The following is a 26,319-nucleotide window of genomic DNA, read 5'->3' on the forward strand; positions in this document are numbered from 1 at the left end:
GTAGTGTCCTCGGCCCAACCAATTTCAGCTGTTTCATTAATAACCTTCTTTCCAACATAAGGTCAGATGTGGGGATGTTCGCTGATGATTGCACAATGTTCAGCATCATTCATGACTCCTCAGACACTGAAGACAGATTACTACCTCGATGATTGTAAATTGGGAGAGGGGAGTGTGCAGCGGGACCTGGGTGTCCTTGTGCACCAGTCGCTGAAGGTAAGCATGCAGCTGGTGCAGGCGGTAAAGAAGGCTAATGGTATGTTGGCCTTCATTGTGAGAAGTTTCGAGTATAACCACTGCGCCACATGCCACCCTGAGGCTAATAATAATAATAATTTTATTAGTGTCACAAGTAGGCACACATTTACACTGCAATGAAGTTACTCTGACATTGGGGGGGCTGGAAAATCCCGACGGCAAGAGGTGCCGGAGAATTCAGCCCGAAGATCCTAGTATGGATACATTCAAGGAAGTTGATGAACACATGAGGAAAAAAGATGCTGACAGTTGCCCTGATAACGTGATCCCAAAGGGTGGTAGGATGCTTATGCGGAACATATTCAGCAAAATAGATGAGGTGGGCTGAATGGCCTGCTTTGGTGCTGTAAATTCCATGTAAAGCTGCCAGCAGGGAATACAAACACTATATCACATCTCACATCCTCAGGCAAACACAGCAGATCACACTCTCGCCCCACATTCTCTCTCCTCCCACACACCCTCCACCCGCTCTCCCTCTCCCTACCCCCATCCCCTCACACTCTCTCTCTCTCCCTCTCCAGCCACCCACTTACTCAGATGCCAGTGCAGTGCAGTCCATTCCTCTGGCTGCCTTACCTGAACCCTTCTCCTCCAGCTGCCTTGCCTCGGCCCTGGAAAGCATCTTCAAAACTTACCTTCCCAATCTTTGGTGCTGGCTAAGCAGTCTTCAGCATTCTTCAGACATAAGTCAGTTGAATGTCCAACAAGTTTGATGGGCCGCTTTGAGTTGGACAGGTCTGCTTTAAATACAAGGTGGTGGAGCGACGTATCGGTGTTCCCCAGGCGCACTACACTAACGCTTTTCTCTTGTAATTATTCTCGCTCCATCCATTGGATGAACACATTCCACTATCTCACTCGTACATTTTTTATTTCCCTCCTTGGAGGAGACGTGAGTTCAGAACACAAGGGAGAGGAGCGAGGGCAGGCTCTCCAAATATCTCACCGATGACATTCACAGAAGTTAAGATGATGGAAATCAAAAAGTCACAGACCATTTGAGATGGATGGCTCCCAGCTACCTACTGATGCAATTCAATAAGAAAAACACCCATACATCATACGACACTCAGTCATGTTGATGTGATTTCAGCAGTCACTGAAATAACTTGCAGCATATCTTTCCTCGCCAGAATTAATTAATTGTCTTTCATCTTCCACAAGGCCTTCAAGAGTACAGCAGCAATTGTTGGAAATCGATGGTGATTATTCCCCAGAGGAGAGCTGTTCTTCTGAGGGTACACAATCACAGGAATCATGCAGACCCTGAGCCAGCTCAGACACTCACAGTTTGGTGGGAGCAGTTAAGGCAGATAGCTATATTTCCACCTGGAAGCTCACTGTTCACAAGTGAACATGAGCATCTGGACACAGAGACAGCATTGGAGACCCCACATTAGAGGGCACAGGCCTCTCCAAGCTCCATGCTCGGGGGCTGTTGATGAAGGAAAGAATCCTTAAGAAGAAGCAATCCAATGTGGAATGAGTCGACGGGCCTTGAAAGCAGACTTTACACAATTGCAGAGGGATTGGAGTTCACGGCAAACAGGAGGAGGGCGGTGCCATAGGCCACTGGGATGATGCATTCCTTTGGGATCCCATGTTAAATGAAAATGGTGCGTCAATATTGCAAATTAGTTTAAGGAATAGGTCAATAGAAATGAAGTGGAATATACAGAATAGGTATTCCAATGAGAAAGGAAATTTCCAAGGGAAGGCCGCATCATCCACAGTTAACTAGAAAAGATAAAGATAGCATCAAACTTAAAAATAAAACATACAATTGCACAAAGATCTGTGGCAGAAGATTGCACTGAATATTAAAAAGAGAAAGCAATAATTAAAGGACTAATAAGAAGGGAAAAACATGAGTACGAGAGAAAGATAGCTAAGAATATAAAGACAGATAGTAAGAGTTTCTACAGCTATTTAAAAACGAAAAGAGTAAACAAAATGGATGTTGGTCCTTTGGAAGCGATTCTGGGGAATTGATAATGGAAAATAAGGCAGATGAATTGAACAGGTATATTTGCATTGGTCTTCACTACAGAGGACATAAGCAACATCCCAGAAATAGATGTAAATCAGGAAATAGAAGGGAGATATGAACACAAGAACAGTTCAATCACCAGGGTAGTGGTACTGCTGACATGTCCCAAGCCCCTTATGAACCTCATCCTCAAGTCTTAAAAGAAGTGGCTAATGAGTTAGTCCAGGCATTGGTTTTAATTTTCCAAAATTCCCGAGATTTTGGGAAGATTCCATTAGATTGGACAATAACTAATGTAACTCCTCACTCAAAAAGGAAGGGAGACAAAAAGCATAAGACTACAGGTTAGCTAGCTTAACTTCTGTCAATTAGAGAAAATGCTTTTATTAAAGATATAATAGGACACTTGGAAAAATTCAAGGTAATCAGGCAGAGTCAATATTGTTTTGTGAAAGAGATGTCTTGTTTAATTAATTTATTGGAAAATTTTGAAGAAGGAGGATGTGCTGTGGATAAAGGCGAACCGGTAGATGTACTGTACTTGATTTCCAGAAGGCATTTGCTAAGGTGCCATGCCAAAGGTTATTGCGGAAACAGCTCAGCCATGATTGTATTGAATTTTTGGGACATACCCGAGGAGCTGAGTAGCCCACTCCTGTTCCTAACATGTATGATCGTATATAACTGGAGGATTAACTATGAAAACCGAAGACCAACCTTTCCCAAAGGGGTTGTGCATAGGAATTCTTAACATGAGAAGGTCAAATGTGGATGTCCTGTGTTGGAGCCATCTTCCCAACCTGCTGGCAATTTTACCCTTTCATTTAGTTTAAATCACAATGCAAAATGAGGTATTAATTTTCCTTTCGGACTAGACAAATGCCATTTCCTGCTCTGCTGACAGCAAGTGACTGAAGTATAAATGACTAGCTTCAGGATGGGACACAACATGCATCAGGATTCCTTCCTTGTAACCTCTAGAATCAATAGCTTTGTTATTTAAATAAAGTAAGTAGTGATATTCGCTGGTACATCTGAGCAGATTCTTCAGTGTTGTACAAAACTCAGTACGCCTTCACCCTCACCTCGTGTGTGCGTGGGTTTCCTTCGGGTGCTCCGGTTTCCTCCCACAGTCCAAAGATGTGCGGGTTAGGTGGATTGGCCATGCTAAATTGCCCGTAGTGTCCTAAAAAGTAAGGTTAAGGGGGGGGTTGTTGGGTTACGGGTATAGGGTGGATATGTGGGTTTGAGTAGGGTGATCATTGCTCGGCACAACATCGAGGGCCGAAGGGCCTGTTCTGTGCTGTACTGTTCTATGTTCTCCATTTAATAGTCCACATTCACAGAAAACATCATTACCACAAGAAATCGCAGCTCATTGCTCCAGCACCAAGTGATCATCCCTCACATCCATGCCTGTGATGATTATTTTTTAAGGATGATCTTTTATGTGGAGAAATGACTGCAGTCTTTCTCTCGATGACTGGTTTTTCTTTCACTTTGCAGCCATATTATCTCCTGCTCTCCATCATTCTGTCTCATTCTTTCCCTGGATTGCGGCTTTTCCCTCTGTCTTCTTCCATTTATAATCTACAAGTTTTAGATACCAGGCTTCCATTTGGTTCATCTCATCTTTCTTCCTACCCTGGTTAGATTTTGATGGTGTTCTACAAAATGGGCCTCGCCCTTCTCATTAAAATGTTGAATACATTAAAAACTTACATTTCATGAACACGTCCTGCCACAATTACCTGTTAGAATGTTCTACCTTTGCAGTTGCATTGGAAGTGGCGAGGTATATGTGTCACACTGTAACCATATTCACATTAAATTCTGCCAGTGAGCTGAAGTCAAACAGGCATTCTACTGCAGTTCTCTGGCTCGGATGGATCAATGGGAAATCAGAAAGCCTGCCTGGGGCAAACCCAGGAAAGGGCCCTCGTCTCAGCAGAAACAGGGCAGGGTTTCTGATGGGGCCCAGGAGAAGCGTACCTGCCTCATGAAAATTTAAAATTGAAATATTTTCAGGGCAGTTTACTAACTGGTCTTGAGTACTGGTTAGGCCACTCAACATTTTTACAAATAGACAGTGCATTCAAGATGCAAGCATCACTCATTTGAACATTTTGGCAGGTTAGGAATTATTTCCAATGAATTATGTTGTTACGAAGGTGTAATATCATCTGTTGAAAATATATGAAACTTTTTGGAAAGAACATTTTGTGCTAGACAAGGCACACTGGCCTAGAGCAGACAGTAAGTTGCATTGTCAGGGCCAAGAGCCATGCTTTGGAGACGTAGGGCGAGAGTTTGCGCCCCCACCCCCACCACGGCATGATTTGCCTCAGCGTGGGTGGCCCACTATTGGATGGCGGCAGCATCATTTGGTCCTGCCACTGTCGACACGTTCTCCCATTGTTTGCACCCTCTGTCACCAGGAAACTGGTGGCAGGGGATGCCCATTGACAGGACCGGAAGATCCTGCCGGTGGGAACAGCTGGAAAATCCCACCCACAGAGCTCTCAGAGGCAATGGCTAAGGTGAGTTCCAGATTGAAATCAGAGGGAAGTCATGTGACACAGCTCTTGTGTATAAAATGGACTGAATTTGAACAGACAGAGCCTGCCACAGGGACAGTAGAGGCCCGCACGTTCTCTCTCTCCCTCTCTGACTTTACTTTTATTACTTGTCCAAGTTTTAACATCTGATACTCTATAAAGTTTATTTTCTTGTGTACGGAAAGTTGTGTGTGGGGGTGTTGTGTGTGGGTTCTTTTTTTGCATTAGCGGGAAGTTGGGACATATTTGTATACTTTAAACATTTTTGTTAATAATTTCTGTATCTTTACACAAGCGGTTTTATTCATAAAACTAACTCCTTACTAATTATCTCAAGGTACTTGGCTGGCTAAATTCTTACGCCCGAGCTATACACGTTAAGTAAAATTTGAATTGGCAATGACATATTAAAAAAGAACTTCAAACTCTATTGTAACCAACCCGGATGTGGGGCAAAGAGAGGATTCGACTCAGTCCTTCTAACCATGTTGGAACAAGGATGGTTAATAAATGCTTACGGAAGGAGCCAATTATATGATGACTTAAAACGTCGCTTCTGACATGAGTTCACTTACTTAGATTTGCATAAAAGTAGATATGACCATGTCTTTGTCTTACCTCTTTCTGATGGTACTTGATGGCTACCTTTAGTTTGGCAAGATCGTGGCATTTTTGGGGATCTAACTCATCACTCTGATCATCTCTGTGGTTCAGTATGATCTCCAGTTCCCTGGAACTTCGAGCCTGATCCAGCAGGTCTTTGGCAAAGTGCTTGCATTGCTGTGACAGCTCTTCGTATTCAGCTTTGAACTCATTCTCCACTTTGCTCAGCTCCTTCAGTTCCCAACCCAGTTGAAAGGCTGTGAGGATCGGGTCTTCGCTTGACAAGGCTATTAACGAAGGACTGGCAAGGGCACGGTAGATATTCAGCCGTGACCTCGAGTGACGGAGGCTGTCAACCTCTGAACTGGAGACACACTCCACGCAGTTGCATCTGACTTGGTGGGGTCGAGGGATGGAGACTCCTCCGTGTACCAACAGTTTTATAATTTCATAGTTATTGGTATGCGCAGCGAGCATTATGGGTGTAATATCTGGAGTGAATTCTGAAAACTGGGCATCCATCAGTAAAGGAGGGACCTGTCAAGCACAAAAAAAATTAATTAATCAATAGCTATTTTCTCAGAATATCAAAGCAAATCAAAAAGTAGATTACACAACGTGAAATGTTGTAGTCAGCAGACAGAATGGGATTGATTTGGGCTTTTGATGGAGTGCGTGGTTCCAGTGATGAAGTGCCATTATGATTTAGAGGGCTAATTGAGAGGGTTGAGGTTCTGGGGCCACAGAGATCCAAAATATTCTGGTGGATCACGGGGGGATTCCTCTGCTCCTTCAGACTAAACAAAAATAATTGAACACAAACATTTAGAGGGCCTTTTTTCTTTCATTGCCCAGTTTTCAGCAATTGGGGTTCATAGTACCCTGATTTCCGTATTGAAAGAGGCCCATCAGCTGAACTACTTTAGATACCAAGTGTCTGTTTTAAAATGGAACAGATCAGACCAGAACAGGACAGGACTGACCAGATTTTGAGGCTGTTACTGCCGCTAATTAGTTTGACTGCATATTCTTCAAATGTTCAATTCAATTCCTTGGGCGGGATTCTACGACCCCCTACAGGGTCGGAGAATCGCCAGGGGTCGGCGTAAATCCTGCCCCTGCCGTCTTCCGAATTCTCCAGCCCCCCAAAAGTCGGCGAGGCCTCGGAAAATGGCGGGGACCGGCACGACTCAATGGGCCCCGGGGCTGCCCGAATTCTCCGACCCGCGATGGGCCGAAGTCCCACCCGTTTTTTGCCAGTCTCGCTGGCGTAGATTAGACTAGATCCCTTACCAGCGGGACCTGGTGGCGTGAACAGACTCCGGGGTCCTGGAGGGGGCACGAGGTAATCTGGCCCCAGGGGGTGCCCCCACGGTGTCCTGGCCCGCGATCGGGGCCCACCGATCCACGGGCGGGCCTGTGCCGTGGGGGCACTCTTTTCCTACGTGCCGGCCGTGTAGGCCTCCACGAAGGCCGATGAGTAGGTGAACCCCCCCCCCCCTCCCTCCCGGGCATGTGCGGGGATGACGTAAGCAGCCGCTGACATTCTCCCGCATGCGTGGACTCTGGCTGGCTGGCGGAGTCCATTCGGCCCCGGCTGGCATGGCGCCAAAGGTCTTCCAAGCCAGCCGGCAGGGTGCAAACCACTCTGGCGCCGGCCTAGCCCCTGGAGGATTCCACACCTTTGGGGTAGGCCAATGCCGGAGTGGTTCACGCCAATCCGTCCCGCCGGGTACGGGAGAATCCCGCCCCTTCTCTTTCCACAAGCAACATTTTTCACTGAAGTATCCAGTCCTTAAAAAGTGGCAACTTAAATTATTTTATTTTAAACATTTATAGACCAAGGTAATTGATTATTTTATGTTGGGTTTGTAAGATTAATTATCCAAAACTGATTAAATATATCCTTACAAACGCTCTCACATTCAATAGGTAATCTCTTGCACTCCATCTCTGGTCACGATCTTGAGCAAATGTCATGCACTGCTGAGGGCTGGCAATTCTCTTGCCCTCTCTCATTTGGGGGTAATTCCAAGATTCATTGCAAGAATGATGATGACACTTCTAAGTACATTGCCTATGCAAGGTTTTTAAAAAATTTGTTTGTTCACAGGTGTGAGCATTGCTGGCTTGGCCAGCATTTATTGTCCAGATTTAATTGCCCTTGAGAAGCTGATGTTGAGCTGCCTTCTTGAACCCCTGCAGTCCATGTGGTGTAGGTACACCCACAGTGCTGTTAGAAAGAGAGTTCCAGGATTTTGATCCCGTGAGAGTGAAGGAGTGAAGGAACGGTGATATATTTCCAAGTCGGGTTAGTGAGTGTCTTGGAGGGGAAATTGCAGGTAGTTTGAAGATTTGGAAGGTGATATCGAAGGAACCTTGGTGAGTTGATGCAATGCATCTTGTAGGTGGCACACACTACTGCCACGCTATGTTGATGCTGGAGGGTGTGAATGTTTAAGGGAGTGGATGGAGTGCCAATCAAATGGGCTGCTTTGTCCTGAATAAGGTCAAGCGTCTTCATTGTTATTGGAGCTGCACTCATCTAGGCAAGTTGAGAGAATTCTATTGCACTCTTGCCTGTAGATGGTGGACAGGTTTTAAGAAGTCAGGAAGTGAGTTACTTGCCACAGATTTGCACCGTCTGACAAGCTTTTGTAGCCACAGTATTTATATGGCCAGACCAATTCAGTTTCTGGTAATCTCCTGGATATTGCTAGTGAGGGATTCAGCGAAGGCAATGCTATTGAATGTTTTTTTAAATAAATTTAGCGTACCCAATTCATTTTTTTTTCCAATTAAGGGGCAATTTAGCGTGGCCAATTCACCTACCCTGCAAATCTTTGGTTTGTGGGGGTGAAACGCATACAAACACGGGGAAAATATGCAAACCCGACATGGACAGTGACCCAGAGCCGGGATCGAACCTGGGACCTCGGCGTCGTACCCACTGCGCCACCATGCTGCCCAACGCCATTGAATGTTAAGGTGAGATGGTTAGATTTTCTTTTGTTGGAGATGGTCATTGCCAGACACTTGTGTGGCATGAATGTTTACAATCTTTGTACATGGTAATGACATAATTATGCCAACAGTATATTTGAATGCATGTGTGTCTTCTTTCTGTGTACATGGTTACATATATGAAACCCTAAGACAGATGATAGATGGTAATATGAATGGAAAATCAGGGATGAGATTTAAAATCTGAAAAGTGAGAGGATTAGTTCTTTTGTGTTTCAGTTAAGTATTAGAAGAGCCAAATTCTATTCCCACCAACTTGCTGAGTTATTGGGTGGAGTGTCCAGTAGAAGTGTCTGAATTGTAGACCTGTAATGCTGAACTGCCAATGCTAAGATTCGGCTTGATCAAAATCTAATACTTGAACAATGTGTTATAGGCTATTTGTACTATATGTTATATGTAGTCAATGCTATTGCTATTTCAGTTTTATTTCACTTGATTTTGTTTCTCTATCCTACTCTTGACATTTCTTTTTATCACTTTTCACCTTTCAGCAAAATGTACTTTCAAAAAAGGTAGACAGTACTGCTGACCACTTTCGCATCAGTGGTGTGAAACATAATGGAATATTTGCCAGAAGATGAGGTAAACAAACGTCGAGAGAAGTAGAATATAACAATAATAATCACCATGGATTTTGAAAAGGAAACTTAATTAACCTTATTGAATTATTTGAATAACAGAAAGCGTAGACAAAGACGGAGACAATGGATGTGATGGATTTTCAGATAGACTTGGAACAGTGATCTGTAAATTACTAAAAGTAATAACACAAGCTAATAAGGTGAGTAAGAGTGCAAACAGTGTAAAAGGGTTCATTTCTAGAGAAATAGAATAACAAAGCCGGAACATCAGGCTAAATTTGCATACAGCCCTGGTTAGCTCACAATTGGAGTGCCGTGTGCAGTTCTGGTCTCCGAATAAAAAAAGAATTGTGATGTACTGCAGAAAGGGGAGGAAAGATTTACTAGTTACTGCAAACAAGGGGATGCGACTATTAGAAAGTGGAAGAAGGCTGGAAATTTTGCTCGAGAAAAGAAAAGATGGAGAAGGGAATTGATGAAATCTCTGAAATTATTAACAAGATAAGAACAAAAGAATATAAGAAATAGGAGCAGGAGCCTGCTCTACCATTCAGTATGATTTTGGCTGATCTCTGCCTCAATTCACTTTCCTGCCTTATTACCTGCGAGTCCAAACATCTGTCTATCGCGGCCTTGAGTATAATTAGTGATAAAACATTCACATCCCCCTGGGGTTAAAAAAACATTTCAAAGACTCACAAGCCTTTGAATGAACAACTGTTTCCTCATCTTGGTCCTAAATGATTGGTCCTTCAGCCTGAACATTTGCCCCCATGTTCTAGATTCTCCAGCCTGTAAAAACAACCTTTCAGTGCTGACCCTGTCAAGGGATTGTTTAGGATAAATGTGGAGAAACTGCTTCCTTCAGTATTAGTCCACAAAAAGGAAATGCTGATATAAAATAGCCACTAAGAAATCAAAATATTATTTTGAGGGAACATCTTTGCACAGAAGGAGGGAAGGAAATGGAGTTCTCCAAGGGCAAATGTGGTTTAGTTACCATAGGGACTGAAGAGCCCAGGTTGAGGCTTACTGGGAGAGAGGTGCAAAATATTCACATCTAAAAAAAGACAAGAACAACTGGGCTAACTGTGAACAGAGAGGAATATTAAATGGAGGCGATGAGGTCTTGCTGACTGGCTGGGTAGCCAGCGAGAGCCCCGTGTCATCTCTTTTAGGGAAGGCCCACTGTAATAGGTGCCACTCAGGCACTTAACTGGTCAGCTCAGGATCATAAGACCCGGGGGTTGGGGCAGGGGGGAGGGGGGATGGGGGTGTGTGGGGGGGGGGGGGGGTGGGGGGGGGGGGGGGGGGGGGTGAAAGTCTTGCCTGCTAAGATCTGACAGCCAATCAGTGACCAGAAGCTCTATTGAATGGCGGCGTAACTGGGGAGATGGTGGCTGCTGTCAGTACAACATCCACCCAAGGCCTGGTATCGTTGTTGGATTCCAAGTCATAGTTGAGTTATGGTCAAAGGGGATTCGAAGGGAAGAAGTCACAGGGAGCCTCACAGTAGCATGGTGGTTAGCATCAATGCTTCACAGTTCCAGGGTCCCAGGTTCGATTCCCGGCTGGATCACTGTCTGTGTGGAGTCTGCACGTCCTCCCCGTGTGTGCGTGGGTTTCCTCTGGGTGCTCCGGTTTCCTCCCACAGTCCAAAGATGTGCGGGTTAGGTGGATTGGCCATGCTAAATTGCCCGTAGTGTAAGGTTAATGGGGGGATTGTTGGGTTACGGGTATACGGGTTACGTGGGTTTAAGTAGGGTGATCATTGCTCGGCACAACATCGAGGGCCGAAGGGCCTGTTCTGTGCTGTACTGTTCTATGTTCTATGTAAAGTGTCAGCAGCAAAGGCAGGAGTTAACTCCCAGTGGGCTCCTCCTTCCAAGTGCCAGGTTCCTTGATGCCTGTCTATAAGGAACCACATATGGAAGCCCACAAACAACACACCCCCCATCCCATAATAATCTTCCAATAATAAACCCAGAGTTGGCAGCCTGAGTCACATAACAAGCTATGTGTGATCATTTGAGGATGATCGTGAGCTGTGGACCACTCCAGGGAGATGCCACATGAGAAGTCACATATGCTAACAATCATAAAATTGATGTTGAGCTCATTGAAGAGCAAGTGGCAATTCTGTGTATGCTTTGCAGATAAGTCAATAGGAAAACTGAAGTTCTAACGATTGCTACCAGCCTGATATTTCGCAAAACGTTGCTTGATTTAAATTTTTACTCATAGCTAAAAGATTATACTAAACAGGAGGATGCACATTTACATTTTCAAAATTGATTTGAATGTGGCTCTGCTTTAGCAGCAAGATCGAAAGACCATATGGCATGTTCCTAACTAATCCTCTTCCTAGTCAAGCTGAACCATTCATTACATATGCTCAGTGAAGAGGCAACCAAATCCACATGCTCACAAAAGAGAAGCAGTTGGAATTTGTTCTCTATTGCTATCAGGATATTACATTTGGAGGATGAATGGAATTGGAACATTGTCATTTGCCTCTGGGAATTTGGTCTGAAAATTTGTACCCAGGTTCATGGGATGAATGCCTTCTGTCGCTGCTGGTTATAAAGATGAGTGAGTTGAAATCAATTTGATTCCTAGTTAAACTATCGCATAAAAACTAAGCATAATTCATCAATGATTGTCATTTAATTGGAATTCCTCTTCAGAAAGACAACTGCCATTTCTTTTATAAGCACATTCTACCTACGAACATATGAATGGTGGAGCAGGAGCAGGCCAGTCGGCCCCTCGAGCCTGCTCCACCATTCAATAAGATCATGGCTGATCTAATTGTAACATCAACCCCACATTCCTGCCTACCTGAAAACTGTTCAGACCTTTGTTAGTCAAGAATCTGTGTCGATCTACCTTAAAGACTGCTTTACTCCTTCCCTAATTGCACTGTGGGTGTACCTACACCACGTAGACTGTAATGGTTCAAGAAAGCAGCTCACCATCATCTTCTCAAGGGCAATTAGGGATGGCCGCTAAATGTTGGCCGAGACAGCAAAGCCCGCATCCCTTGAATGAATTTTTAAAAAAAAATCTAAAGACTCTGCATGATATTTTCTAGGATGTTGGCAAAGTTGGGCAAGAAAAATGGCATTGAGGCCACCAACGGCAATGGCAAATTTGTACGCCATATAGTATGGCACTCAGTGTTAAAAGACAGACAGAGGTCCAACGATGTACGGCGGGCGACCTCTGAAATGCCTCCCTCACCATCAACCCAGTGAGTCGATGGTATGGTGCCATATTTAAAGGCTACCCAAGCGCACAGCACAAACACAAGGAAACATTCTTCACCCAGGTGAAGCCCCCTGGCACCATCCTGGCATCAAACTGGAATTAATCTGGCATCGCCCTGGCTCAACCCTCTCCCCCGAGCACTACACTCACCTCCGAGCGCCCTTCGGAGTACTGCTCGCCAAATGCACGTCTTCTGAGACCAGCCGTTCTTTGCACTGTTCTGACATCATGCTGTCATCGATGCATTTTTGGATGTGGGGTATGATTCCAGGCATATGGACCCGATAATGATATGTTAATGTATTTCAATGAGGTTCCTGACATTGAATGGTAGGAAACACTATCCGCCACTGACAGGGGGAGGGGATGATTACTTCCTGCTTTTACATCGAAGTGAGAAGTAACTTTGACCTTGCGATATTTTCCACTCTTGCCACCAAACTCAACAGACATGAACGGGAGCAAAGAAATCCTTGCGTCTGCTTCCGCTGCCATTTGAGGAACCGTACCACTAAAGACTCATGATCCTCAGAGAAAGAAAATTCTCCTCATCTCTGTCTTAAAAGAGCAACTCCTTATTTTGAAACACTGACCCCAGTACAACCAAAGGACCATAAACTAGAGTCATGGCATTCCGATGTCACACAGGAGGGAGAAATGTTTACTCTGGATCGCAAGTGAATAAGTAACTCCTTCAAAATTAACTAGAATATATGAGTTTATAATAGCAATTTAAGGTTATTAGGTAAACATGGAAACTAGGAGCAGGAGTAGGCCATTCGGCCCTTCGAGCCTGTTCCATACAAATAGAGATCATCAAATGTTGATGGTGCATGATAATGATCTTTGTTGGAAATGTGGAAATATCTGTGAAAATGAACCGGTTCCTATTAGATAATAGAGGTATGAACATAGATTGGTCTTGAGGTGTTTTACCCAACATTCCTTTTAGTGTGACCTGTGAACTTTGAAGAACATTTCCTCAGGTGACTGACAGCTGAGTTAGAATGCATGAGAGGATGGATTGTACATGGTCTGCAAGTTTGATAAGTGTCTTTTTCTCATTCCATCCCTCCTTACAGCTTAGTTCTTCCTGAACTCAATTTCCTTGATGTTATCAAATGGGTTTGAAAAGTGAAAGTTTTCCTATCTATCCTCAATAATGACATCCCTATGTAGAAAGTTCACCATCAAGTAAATAACTGTCACAGACATCAATCAAAACAAATTCATCAAGCTTGGGTGAGTTTCAGTGAACCTTTGTCTCAGTATGTGAATCACAGGAATGTATTTCTGCTCATAAGGAGGAACTGTATTGATTCAGCAGTCAGCAACACCCAGCTTCAATTCACATGTGTGCATGTTCTTTTTTTTCTTCACTTATGAAACACCATTTTGTTGGCGTAATGTGGTCACTTCTATGGAATAAATCCCTTTTACTGTATTGCATTCATATTGAAGCAGATTTGTTTGAATATTAAGCAATAAATGTTAAAAAGCAGAATATGCAGGTCAGTAAACGCCTCCCCGGTACAGTCTGGAGTATTTATTCCAAATACGTAGAGCCACTTTATCTAAAAATAGAGCTCCCTGAATTTAGGAGGTTAAAATTTTAAAAAAGAACTTTCGTTACAGACTATGTATCAAATAGAACAGAATGAGCAGTTCATAGTAAAGCCATTATTCAATCAGAGTTTCAATTATATTAAATTACATGAGCAAAAATATCATTAACAGTCTTGAAATCTATCCAATGTGCCAATTATCTTTGTATGATATATTCATTTTGCATTGTTGACAGAAGACATCAGGGCTCACAATCGCAACAAAATTACACCTGCGAATCTTATTCTTGTTCATATTCACACTAAAGGATTTATGCTCACTGCCAAATTGGATTAGTCGGAAATAATGATCAGTAGAAACAATACCGATAATATTAATGGACTTAAATTGCTGATAAAAAAATTCAAAATATGTGTGCCTGGAGTTCCTCTGGTCAATCTGTCTAAAATATGTTTCCAAAGAGTTCCTCCCTTTGTTGCAAAATTGCAGATGCATTCTGAAGGAAATTCTTCATCCTTTCACTAAATGCCAAAGAGCAGATACATTTATAATGTTACTACACAATGCAGCCAGAGGAAATTTGTAATCCGCATTCATCAATAATACTTAAACAATATGATCAATAAATATTAAAATGAATCAAAGGAGTAAAATTGGACTCTGGCCCAGTTTATTTTAAAATGAAACTGATTTGCATTTTTACATCCAATTGTTGGTCACTTTAGTAACTGCAATTGCAGTAAAGCAGAGGGGATGAGTTTAGGCAATTTGAGAATTTGACTTCAGTTAATAAAAACTGGAAAAATACCAGGAAAAGTAAAATGTTAACAAGAAACATTTGGATCATTGTAAAAACCCAGTTAATTCACTTCTGCCTTTCAGCGAAAGAACTGTCTGCTGTGGCTGACTCTTAACTGCTCTCTGAAGCGGCCAGAGAGCCATTCAGTTGTGTCAAGCCACTGCAAAGATATGCAGCCGTTCAAAAAGGCAGGCCAGCTTCAGTTTCTCAAGGCAACCGAGATTGGGGCAGAAATACCAACTTTGCCTACATGCTGAGAATGCATGTCAAAAATACCCGAGCAGGTGATTTTTCTTCTTTGTTGCTTTCTCCTGTCAATTTCTTGGGCTGGGTATTCAAGTGCAGGTGGGTCTGGAACCCAGCGCTGGCATGGATTCGCTGGCATCAGGGAGGAAATTCGTGCCTCCAAGAGATGCTCAGCACTACTAACAGGATACTGAGCCTGCCTCCTGCCCAATTAGGGCACTTACATTCAAAAATAGCATGTGAGGCATAGGGTTGGGACTCAGAATTCATCCGGCAGTCGGGTTCCTGATCCTGCTTTGAAAGGCTGACCCCTTGTGCGCAACATGTACAGCAAAATCCAAAATATCTTTCTAAGTGAAGATTTATGAGTCAACGACACGTAGCACGCAGGAAAATATCTTCTGGCAGATTTTTTTAGTTTAACTCTGCATTTAACTCAAGGTATATATGACTGTAAAGTGCTTGATATGCAGGGAGTAAAATTGGGCTCCATTGTGCCATTATTTTCAATAAGAAGCAGGAACATAATAGATCTAATTCCCACACGCCACTGACAGCTTGGCCATGTTCACTGTCATTTTGGCTCATGTGTATTCAGATCATTATGGCAGCTGTTTAAGTAGGTCTTAGTGTTAGGAAAACAAAGGTAGTTTTAAAGGATTTGTGATAACGTGAGGATCATGGGTGATCACTAATCGATCGCTCATGGGGCTCATAGCGAAAGAATGCACTATTTTTATTGTGCTAATAGCATAGAAAGTGAGGACTGACACATGGTAATCCTCCTGACTACTTGTAGAACCCGCCATTCGGCATCATTAAGAGTTTGATGTACCCAACAGCCCCAGACTTAAAAAATTTGAACAAACTTGTAGAGTTAGCGGCAAACCACTATGACCCTAGACCATTGAGAAATCTCCACCATTACAGATTTAACACTGCTGGAAGGACCTCGGGATAATCCATGGTGGGACGGTAGCATAATGGTTAGCACAGTTGCTTCACAGCTCCAGGGTCCCAGGTTCGATTCCCGGCTTGATCTGTGTGGAGTCTGCACGTTCTCCCCATGTCTGTGTGCATTTCCTCCGGATGCTCCGGTTTCCTCCCACAGTCCAAAGAGGTGTAAGTTAGGTGCATTGGCAATGCTAAATTGCCCATAATGTCCAAAAAGGTTAGGTGCCGTTACTGGATTATGGGATAGGGTGGAGGTGTGGGCTTGGGTGGGGTGCTCTTTCCAAGGGCCGGTGCGGACTCAATGGGCTGAATGGCCTCCTTCTGCACTGTAAATTCTGTGATTGTATAATTCTATGAACTAGTGGACAACCTTGAGTATGGGACATCCCTTCCTGAGGTACTACAGGATCAATTGGTTTACGGGATAAATAACGTCTTGACACAGAGAAAGTGACTAGCAAAACCCACCTTAGACCTTAAAAAAGCCAGAGAGTTGGTGTCCCTGGAGGATGCCGGGAAAGTAGTCCAGGAACTTCAAGAATCAATGGACGGTAGTGTGCTCAGTGAAGGGTCACCCCCTCGGAAAGAAAGACCAGTATCCCTGTTGAGAGCACCCACGTGCCCCGCCCACCGCCTGTTCGCCACTCAGTAACAGCACTCAGAAATATGGATGGGCAGACGAGAAATTCCTGGAATACCAGAGGACTTCAGGGAACAGTCGAAAGGCTGTTTTACCTGTGGCCAAAGGACATGCTCAAGGCAGCCAGAATCAACAGTACGCGTGCCGCTCAGGCCGGAAGCCAAAGTCACCTCAGGTAGTTCCATACATGTGGTTGTTTATTATTATGAAACTCCTACCATAGACGTATTGGTGAAACTTTTTAAACCAAACATGACCGCCAAACTCTCTTTCTCAATTTGAGAATATCTTCGCTCCCCATCCGAAAAGATCCTGGATGTGAATGTGAAAAACCTTTCAGTTCTGTTTTTCCAGTTGTGTGAAAGTACTGTCCCAACCCTGTGAGGGGAAGCATCACATGTCAAAATGACTTCCTTCTTCAGGTCAAAATGGGATAATAAGTCGGATGACAGCAATTGTTGATTAACTTTATTGAAAAACTTCACCTGTGGTGCCACCCAAGACCATCTTTGGTACTTTGGTAAGTAAGGAGGCCAAATTCGGTATAACTTTCCCGTAATAATTTACTGATCCTGGTGGGGAAGAGGTTGGCGTTTGAGGCGGCTGAGGTGGTGGCTGATAGTGGCGGCAGATATGTGATGGTGAGCGGTAAGCTGCAGGGGGAGAGGGTGGTGTTGGTGAATGTGTACGCCCCAAATTGGGATGATGCTGGTTTCATGAGGTGTATGTTGGGCCTCATTCCTGACCTGGAGGCGGGGGGGGGGGGGTGTTTACTATTGTTATTATTATTGTTCTGTTGTTATACATTTTTCAAAAATTTCAATAAAAATTATTTGTTAAAAAAAGAGTATGTTCCCACAATCCGTTGGAATATAGCGCACAGTGATGAAACCCTGAAGGGTAAGCGAGCGTTCTCATATAGGCCCTTGTGCGTTGTTGATTGTAACATACTTCCGGGAAGGCTCACCAAATTCAAGTTGAAGATAACCGTGGCTCATTTCCAAATTAGTGAATGTCTGGCCACCTGCTAACTTGGGGTACAGGTCTTCAATCCAAGGTATGGGCGATCTATCTAGCTTGGAAATCCAATTGATCGTTAGCTTAGAATTTCCATAGAGCGGACCAATTTGTCCAGTTTAAGGGCAGGGATGACAGACACAGATCACTGTTGCCTATTTATGCTGAGATTTTACAGGCACCCAAGTTCAGTCTCCAACTTTTCCAATTGGGAGTATGGAATCAGTCTCGCTCTAAAGTATTTAGGCGTAGCATCAGGGTTGACATGAATCTTGACCTTGGCTCCTCTTATTTTCCCAAGTACTTCCTGGAAAACCTCAGTGTATTTGCTGATGACTTCATACACCTTGGCTGAAGATTCCAACCAGATCAGCCTGATCCGCTGGAGCCCATCTCTCCCCATTAGGTTTGGTCCTTGTCCCCATACAACGATGAGTGGGGATCGGGCTGATTGTTGCCTGTACATCACTGAGGACATTGTGGTGCCCTTTATTCATAATGGTTTCCCCATGTAGGTGGGGAGTCTGGCCTTCATGTCTTTGAACCTCAAGAGTTGAATACCAGTTCGGAGGTGATTATATGTCTGCTCCCTAATAACAGAGACTGCAGCTCCTATGTCCACTTCCATTTTCAATGGATGATCATTTACCAGCAGTTAAAGAACAAAGAACAAAGAAAAGTACAGCACAGGAACAGGCCCATCGGCCCTCCAAGCCTGTGCCGACCATGCTGCCCGTCTAAACTAAAATCTTCTACATTTCCGGGGTCCATATCGCTCTATTACTATCCTATTCATGTATTTGGCAAGATGCCCCTTAAAAGTCACTATCGTCCCAGCTTCCACCACTTCCCCCAGGCACCCACTACCCTCTGTGTAAAAAACCTGCCTCGTACATCTGCTCTAAACCTTTCCCCTCGACCTTAAACCTATGCCCCCTAGTAATTGACCCCTCTACCCTGGGAAAAAGTCTCTGACTATCCACCCTGTCTATGCCCCTCATAGTTTTGTAGGCCTCTATCAGGTTGCCCCTCAACCTCCATTGTTCCAATGAGAACAAACTGAGTTTATTCAACCTCTCCTCATAGCTAATGCCCTCCATACCAGACAACATCCTGGTAAGTCTCTTCTGCACTCTCTCTAAAGCCTCCACATCCTTCTGGTAGCGTGGCGACCAGAATTGAACACTATACTCCAAATGTGGCCTAACTAAAGTTCTGTACAGCTGCAACATGACTTGCCAATTTTTATACTCAATGCCCCGGCCAATGAAGACAAGCATGCCGTATGCCTTCTTGACTACCTTCTCCACCTGTGTTGCTCCTTTCAGTGACCTGTGGACCTGTACACCTAGATCTCTCTGACTGTCAATAGCCTTGTGGGTTCTATCATTCACTGTATATTCCCTACCTGCATTAGACCTTCCAAAATGCATTACCTCACATTTGTCCAGATTAAACTTCATCTGCCATATCTCTGCCCAAGTTTCCAAACGATCAAAATCCTGTTGTATCCTTTGACAGTCCTCATCGCTATCTGAAATTCCACCTACCTTTGTGTTGTCCCCAAACTTACCAATCAGACCAGTTACATTTTCCTCCAAATCATTTATATATACTACGAACAGCAAAGGTCCCAGCACTGATCCCTGCGGAACACCACTAGTCACAGCCCTCCAATCAGAAAAACACCCTTCCATTGCTACTCTCTGCCATCTATGACCTAGCCAGTTCTGTATCCATCTTGCCAGCTCACCTCTGATCCCGTGTGACTTCACCTTTTGTACCAGTCTGCCATAAGGGACCTTGTCAAAGGCCTTACTGAAGTCCATAGAGACAACATCCACTGCCCTACCTGCATCAATCATCTTTGTGACCTCCTCGAAAAACTCTATCAAGATAGTGAGACACGACCTCCCCTTCACAAAACCATGCTGCCTCTCACTAATACGTCCATTTGCTTACAAATGGGAGTAGATCCTGACTCGAAGAATTCTCTCCAGTAATTTCCCAACTACTGACGTAAGGGTCACCGGCCTGTAGTTCCCTGGATTATCCTTGCTACCCTTCTTAAACAAAGGAACAACATTGGCTATTCTCCAGTCCTCCAGGATATCACCTGAAGACAGTGAGGATCCAAAGATTTCTGTCAATGCCTCAGCAATTTCCTGTCCTGCCTCCTTCAGTATTCTGGGGTGGATCCCAGCAGGCCCTGGGGATTTAAAGGGCCGCCATTATTGGGACAACTTTGTTTGTAATGATGTGGGTTAGTTACATTGTCCCTGATTCTGGAAGTGCATGGTGTGGGCCAGTACTGGCTTTGGCTTGTTCACTGAACAGCACACATTTTGCCTCTTCCTATAACTTTGCCTTGGCTATGCCCTTTGACAGTGCTTGCAATAATTCATCATCTGGCATCTGCAACTTTCCAAAGCATGTTCACTGGCATCCTTGACTGCCGGATTATGTGAATTGAGGTCCGATAATGTAATGGACTATTTGACATCTTACTTACATAAGCACTCTCAGTTGAGGAATGGCCACTGTTACGTGAGGGCCCTGCCCCTAACCAGAGGACATTGCTGTCTGACCCCACCTTGTCGCTCCTGTGTTCCTTTTCCTGCATTTTCCAGTGACAGAGCTATATTGATGGATTTTTTAAAATCCAGGTTGAGTTCCACCAATATGGTTTTTGGGGTTGTCAGGTTGTTTATTCCACTTACCAATCTGTCTCGCAACACCTTGTTCAGGGATGGTTCGGATTCGCAATATTCTGCCAATTTTCATAATCTGGCCAAAACTTCAGTTATGCATTCCCCTGGGGTGCTCTGTTAAAGTGATATCGCTGGAGTAGAACAGAGGGTTTCAGATCTTACCAAGTCTAACTCATTAAAAGTCTTCGAGTAAGGGGCAGCTGGATAGGTCAGACTTTTTATCACGCTGAATGTCAGGGCCCTGCATGTTGTTAGTAAGATCACTTTCTGCAATATGATTAGCCCGGAAGAAGTAACGCGTATGCTCTGTGTATTGGACCCAGGCTTCTCTGCTTACATCATAGGGTTTAAGTTTACTGAAGGGAGGCATTTTTCTTCTTACCGGAGAAGCCGCTGTTCTCGACAATGAAGGTTGTTCGGAGAAAAAAACTGGTCACCAATGTAATGATCTCGCCAAGACCAGTCCTCTGACACAATAACCTTTTATTCATATAATGGAAAAGGTAGTAGCCATGGCTTACAGTGCACAAGTCCGAGCCCTGGACCTACAGAATACTGGCCCAGGTTGAAAGCAGTGGGTTTTAAACTTCCACTGCCCGTTTCCCATTGGGCAAACTCTGCCCACTCAATAGTGAAGTTCATACATCTCAAAACCCATCAGATCTTTGATGAACACTTATAACCTTTGTGATCACCATAACAGTTACTTAGCAACTGAAGTCGCTTGTGAGATAGGAAAGCGTTTCAGTTTAATTTTAGCTGGATATATTGCAGTTGGAGACAGGACAATGGGGAATGAACATCTCTCAACTCTGCCAGGTGATGCTATGCAGGTCAGAGGTGTTGCAACAAATGCAAGCTTCCTAAGGAAAATGTTTCAGCCCAGATAACCAGGGAATTGGGTCAGACAGAATGCCTAAAATAACTGGAGTTAAAAGAACAGAACAGTAGCACAGTGGTTAGCACTGTTGCTTCACAGCTCCAGGGTCCCAGGTTCGATTCCCGGGTTGGTTCACTGTCTGTGCGGAGTCTGCACGTTTTCCCTGTGTCCTCGTGGGTTTCCTTCGGGCTCTCCGGTTTCCTCCCACAGTCCAAAGATGTGCAGATTAGGTGGATTGGCCATGCTAAATTGCCCCTGGGTTCAGTGGGGTTCCAGGGTTACAGGGTTAGGGGAAAGGTGTGGGCTTATGTATGGTGCTCGTTCCATGGGCCAGGACAGACTTGATTGGCCGAATGGCCTCCTTCTGCACTGTAAATTCCATGATCTATGATTTATGAACAGAGACCAAGGTATTTAATAGAAGAGTTCAAGGAAGAGTAAACAAAGTGTTCTGAGTTAAACAGATAATATCAGTAACTAGATATAAAGTGGGAGAGCAGACTTCAGAGGTAAATAAAACTTTTGATGCCATTTTCCTCAAGTCTGCGAATTGAGAGTTAAGCAATTATGAGTGGTTTTTGCAGTAGTCATGACAAAGAAATCCTAAAGATGTTGGTGTAAATCCTGGACTAGATTCACTGGTAAGAGTGGGGGGAAGCTTTATTTAAAAGAGTCATTTGGAAAATATGGCCTGGAGTTTAAAATGCAAACAGCTAAAGAAAAGCATTATTGTGAGAGAAGATATTAAAGTATGTTTTTGGGAATGGAGTTTGGAAATTCTCATGTGACAATCATCTGGGGGATTTTTGAGGAGTGTTCCACAGACACTAATTTGGGTTATGAGCAGAGGGTGCCTACTTGACCATAGTTATCTTGTGTGCTTATAAAGGATGCTCTTTATTGCTGAGACCATTATAGCTTAAGGTGTACCTTGTAATCCATGTTAATCTTAAAATCTGTGTGTAATTGTTATAAGAGTATTGTTAAGATAAAGGAGTATTGTATAATAATCCAGCCTTTCGTGTTTAATCATTTAAAAAATTGTTATTAAAACTAATTTGTGGTTTTGTAATTCTGTTCCTCGATGTTGTGGTCTTTTGAGCCAGGGCTCCATTCTGGGATGTTCCCGTCCAGTTACAACATCAATTGGGATTGTAGCATTAGACTTGTTGCATGTGCTAATTAGGGCTCCAACATGTGTTTGAGCACCTCTTAATTAGAACCAGGTCATTCTGAAAGACTCACGAGCCAATGGCCTTTGGCAAATGCTGTGAACATTCTAACCAGCTTAGACCCAAAATGATTTTCTCCTCCATCGACAAAAGTGATTAATTCTCTCGCCCTGACACCCCTCCCCTAACACGACACAAAGAAACACCTACTAACGTCTGGATGGGTGCCTGCTGCTCTTTTTTAAAACATTTTAGAATGTTCGGGCTGATTTATGTGTCCACTGACCTTGAGTTTCCAATAATTTAAACTAATATAAGGAAAATCAGGGGCTGTGGGCCTGCAATTTCTCATCATGTCTCCCTTTGAGTGCCACTTCTCACTGGGAGTGACCATTTAAGGAATCAACGCTACTAAACCTTCCAAAATAATCCAACTTTCTGCTGCTAGCGAGACTAGTTTTTCTGAATTGGAATTTATTTCTCTACTATGATGAATATTGATCCCCCCACTAATGAGTCCAATTCTCTGCTACTGAGGATCCTAGTTCTGCTGAAGCAAAAACCAATGCTTATCCTCTGAGTGGAATGGGGCAGATTTGCACTTCTCTGAAAATCCCATTTAAATTTCTGATCAGACAACATATGTAATGGGAAACAAAGCCAACAAGCCTTAAATTTATGCACAGACCCAATCATTCAGATGCACTGTGCATATCGAACCTTTTCTTTTGTCCTGCTTGCTTTTGCTTTTTGAGCCTTTGTAGAGGTTTCTCAACAGGTTTGCTAGCACATGGAAGTATCTCATGCACAGTTATCCACTGCCTTTATTGAATTGAAATAGTCCAAAGCTGATGTTCATTGTAAAGATCACCAGGTTCCGTGCGCAACCTAAAGGTAAAGTGAAACTTACTTTAAATTTTCAAAAGTAAATTTACGGGACGTGGGTGTCGCCAGCTGGACCAGCATTTATTGCTCATCACTAATTGACCTTAGAAGACGGCAGTGAGCTGCCTTCTTTGACCACTGCCGTCACTGAGGTGTATGTGCACCCACAATGGCACTGAGGGAGGAATTCCAGATTTTGTCCCAGCGACAGTGAAGGAACGGCGATATATTTGCAAGCCAGGATGGTGGGTGATTTGAGTGACCTGTTGCTCAAGGAATTTGCGGCAGCAAAGTGAGATGATTCTATCCGTGAGATGGAATCCTACAGTCCATCAAAACCTTTCAATTCACAAAGCCCTTCGGTGGGACTTTCCAGGGCCCAACATCGTTGCGGATGGGACGGGAAAATTTGGAGAGCTGTAAAAAGTCATCGGCTAAAGATACTAAATTATTTTTGGGATGTGCGTGTTGCTGCAAGGGCAGCATTTGTTGCCCATTCCTAATTCCCCTTGACCTGAGGCCTACCGAGCTGATGTGTTATGTCCTCTGGGATAACGCAGGCTGCAACTGGATGCAGCTTTAACAAAAAGATACTCCAGACCTTGAAGTTAGTTCAATCTGATTTATTGAACCAGTAGCACAGTTAACACAGTTCTCTATGAGTTCGACTCTGCTAACCTAAGTGTGGTTACTCTGTCTGACTGAACCAGACTAGCTCTTAGCCATGTGCTGGAGGTGTGATACTGTACATACACCCTGACTCACTATGTAGATGTTCATCAGTGGAAAGAGCCAGAGTGTGAGTGCCTCGTGCCTTTTATAGTGAGATACCACCCCTGAGTACCCTGTCTGCTCATTGGTCATGTCCTGACCTCTGCGTTCATTGTCTGTGCCTGTCTGCATATCATTATCTGCATGTCTGCATATCATGACACGAGCCATTTCAGAGGGCAATTAAGAGTCAACCACATTGCTGTAGGTTTGGAGTCACATGTAGGTCAGACTGGTCTGATTTCCATCCCAAAAGAGCATTAGTGAAGGAAATTGTCTTTTACAACAATCAATGACAATTTCTTGATTACTGGGACTTTTCTTGATTGCTGGGATTGGCTTTACGTTCCAGATAAATTAATTGAGTTTAAATTTCATCAGCTGCCATGCTGGGATTTGAACCCCTGTCCCCAGCGCATTATCTGGGCCTCTGGATTACTAAAGTAATGTCACCAAAGTCCCATTACTTGGTGACAGGCTGCTTTCCACTTTGAGTGGGAGAGTTGACTGGTGCTGTTTGACCTGAAGATCACCACAGGTTGTGAATGCAGGGCATTTATGAATAACCTCAGCCAGAACAGGAATTGAACCAGTGCTGTTGACCTTGCACTGCATCGCAAACCAGCTGAGCTAAACCAGCCCCTAGTGACATTGCTATTCATAGGGAAAACTAAAGCGAAGTGAACATTCATGGCAAGGGAGTATATGGACTTATAGAACAGGATTCTAAGCAGATGGTTAAATATAAAGTGAGAGGAAATTCTTGTAAAACTTGAGTTAGACTATCTGTACAACAATGCGCATAGTGTCAGTAATGAAATGGGAATTGGAGGTAATCGTGCGCTGGGAGGAACCAGGCATAATAAGAATTACTCAGACATGGCTATAGAAAATTCAGGACTGGGAATTAATCATTGTGCATATAACATATTTAGTAGAGGTAGAAAGAGGAAAATGGAAGTGGAGTAGCTATACTTATCAACAATATGGAAGTAAGTATAACGGTCTCAACTATCACAAATAGAAAAATAGAACCCATATGGCCAGATCTTAAAATATAATAAAGGATCGATCATGCCAGTATGTGTAGTCTACAGACCAGCTAATAATGGAAAGGAGATGGAGAAAGAAATATGCAGACAAATTAGGGAATTGAGTAAAAACATGCAGAGGACTGCTTTCTAACCCAATATGTAAAAAAGTCTAACAAGGGAAGATTGGTATAGCATCCAGTAATTGGAAATGAACCAGATCAGGTCAGGTAAGTAAAATACGGGAATATCTAGGCAATAGTGATCATAATATAATTTCTTTAAGGTGATAACAGTGGAGGACAAGAGTTTGACAGAACACCAGGTTAAAAGATGGAAGAAAATTGGATTTTGAGGGCTGAACTAGAATTTGGAAAATAAAGGGAGAAAATCAATATTGGCAAACAAAAATGTAGAATAACAATGGGAAACATTTGAAACAGTGTTTAATAGAATACTGGAAAATATATTCTGCAAAAAGGAAAGAAGAAACTGAACACTAATGAGAATTCATAGATGAATAAAGACATCAAGGAACAATGGAGGGTTAGGAAAGGCATAAATTAAGGGCACTGACAATAGAGGGGTTCATCACAAGAGAGAATTCAAAAAGATTGGGAAAGAAGTTAAAAAAATAGGAAGGCGGAGAGGAACTAGGAAATTAAACTATTGAATAACATAAAGCAAAATACTAAAATATCGTACAGGCAGATCAATATAAAAGGAAGACTGCAATAGGACTAGGGCGATTAAGGAATAGTCAGGATAATAGATGTTAAAGGGATGACAGGAGTACTAGATGTCTATTTCACTTTGGTATTTTCCAGGGTGATCAAACAGCTAGACCTGCCATTTAATGATGAAGTGCGTAAAGCAATATGTTAATTTAAAGTATTAAAAAATGCATTAAATAAACTAAGCAAAATCTAAGAGGATTAAAATCCAAGTTCAGATAGATCGCATTCACACATTTAAGGTCTGGCAGATATCTATTGAAACTCTAATACTTAAGAATGAAACATATTTAGAGAACTGTAGACCTCAGCTCAACATTGGTATTAGAACAATAATGGAATCCTTACTAAAGGAGAAAATAGAAACCAATCAATATAATAATGATTAGTCAACATGGATTTCAAATGGGAAGATCTTTCTTGACCAACCTTATTGAAATTTTTGAGGAGGTATCAGAGAGGGTAGACAATGGCAAGCAGTAGATGTAATTTATTTAGATTTTGAAAAGGCCCAGATAAGGTTCCCCAGAACAGATTAAACAGTCAGAGGAGACAATGCAATGGAACAAATGGCAGAATAAATTGTTATCTGGCTTCAAGACATGAAACAGGCAGTGGGAATA

The 26,319-nt window shown here is 43.2% G+C and overlaps 1 protein-coding gene across 4 annotated transcripts in view; it reads right to left on the bottom strand.

The window, feature by feature from the left end:
- Positions 1-26,319, bottom strand: part of LOC119952024 (short transient receptor potential channel 5-like) — a 175,445-nt gene that overhangs the window by 94,862 nt on the left and 54,264 nt on the right. For all 4 annotated transcript variants that reach the window (XM_038775494.1, XM_038775491.1, XM_038775492.1 and 1 more), the window contains one exon: positions 5,428-5,949. In XM_038775494.1, the coding sequence (XP_038631422.1) occupies positions 5,428-5,949 (522 nt within the window). The remainder of the gene's footprint in view (positions 1-5,427; positions 5,950-26,319) is intronic.

This window comes from Scyliorhinus canicula, chromosome 17 (genome assembly GCF_902713615.1).
Source record: "Scyliorhinus canicula chromosome 17, sScyCan1.1, whole genome shotgun sequence".
In the NCBI taxonomy this organism is placed as follows: domain Eukaryota; kingdom Metazoa; phylum Chordata; class Chondrichthyes; order Carcharhiniformes; family Scyliorhinidae; genus Scyliorhinus; species Scyliorhinus canicula.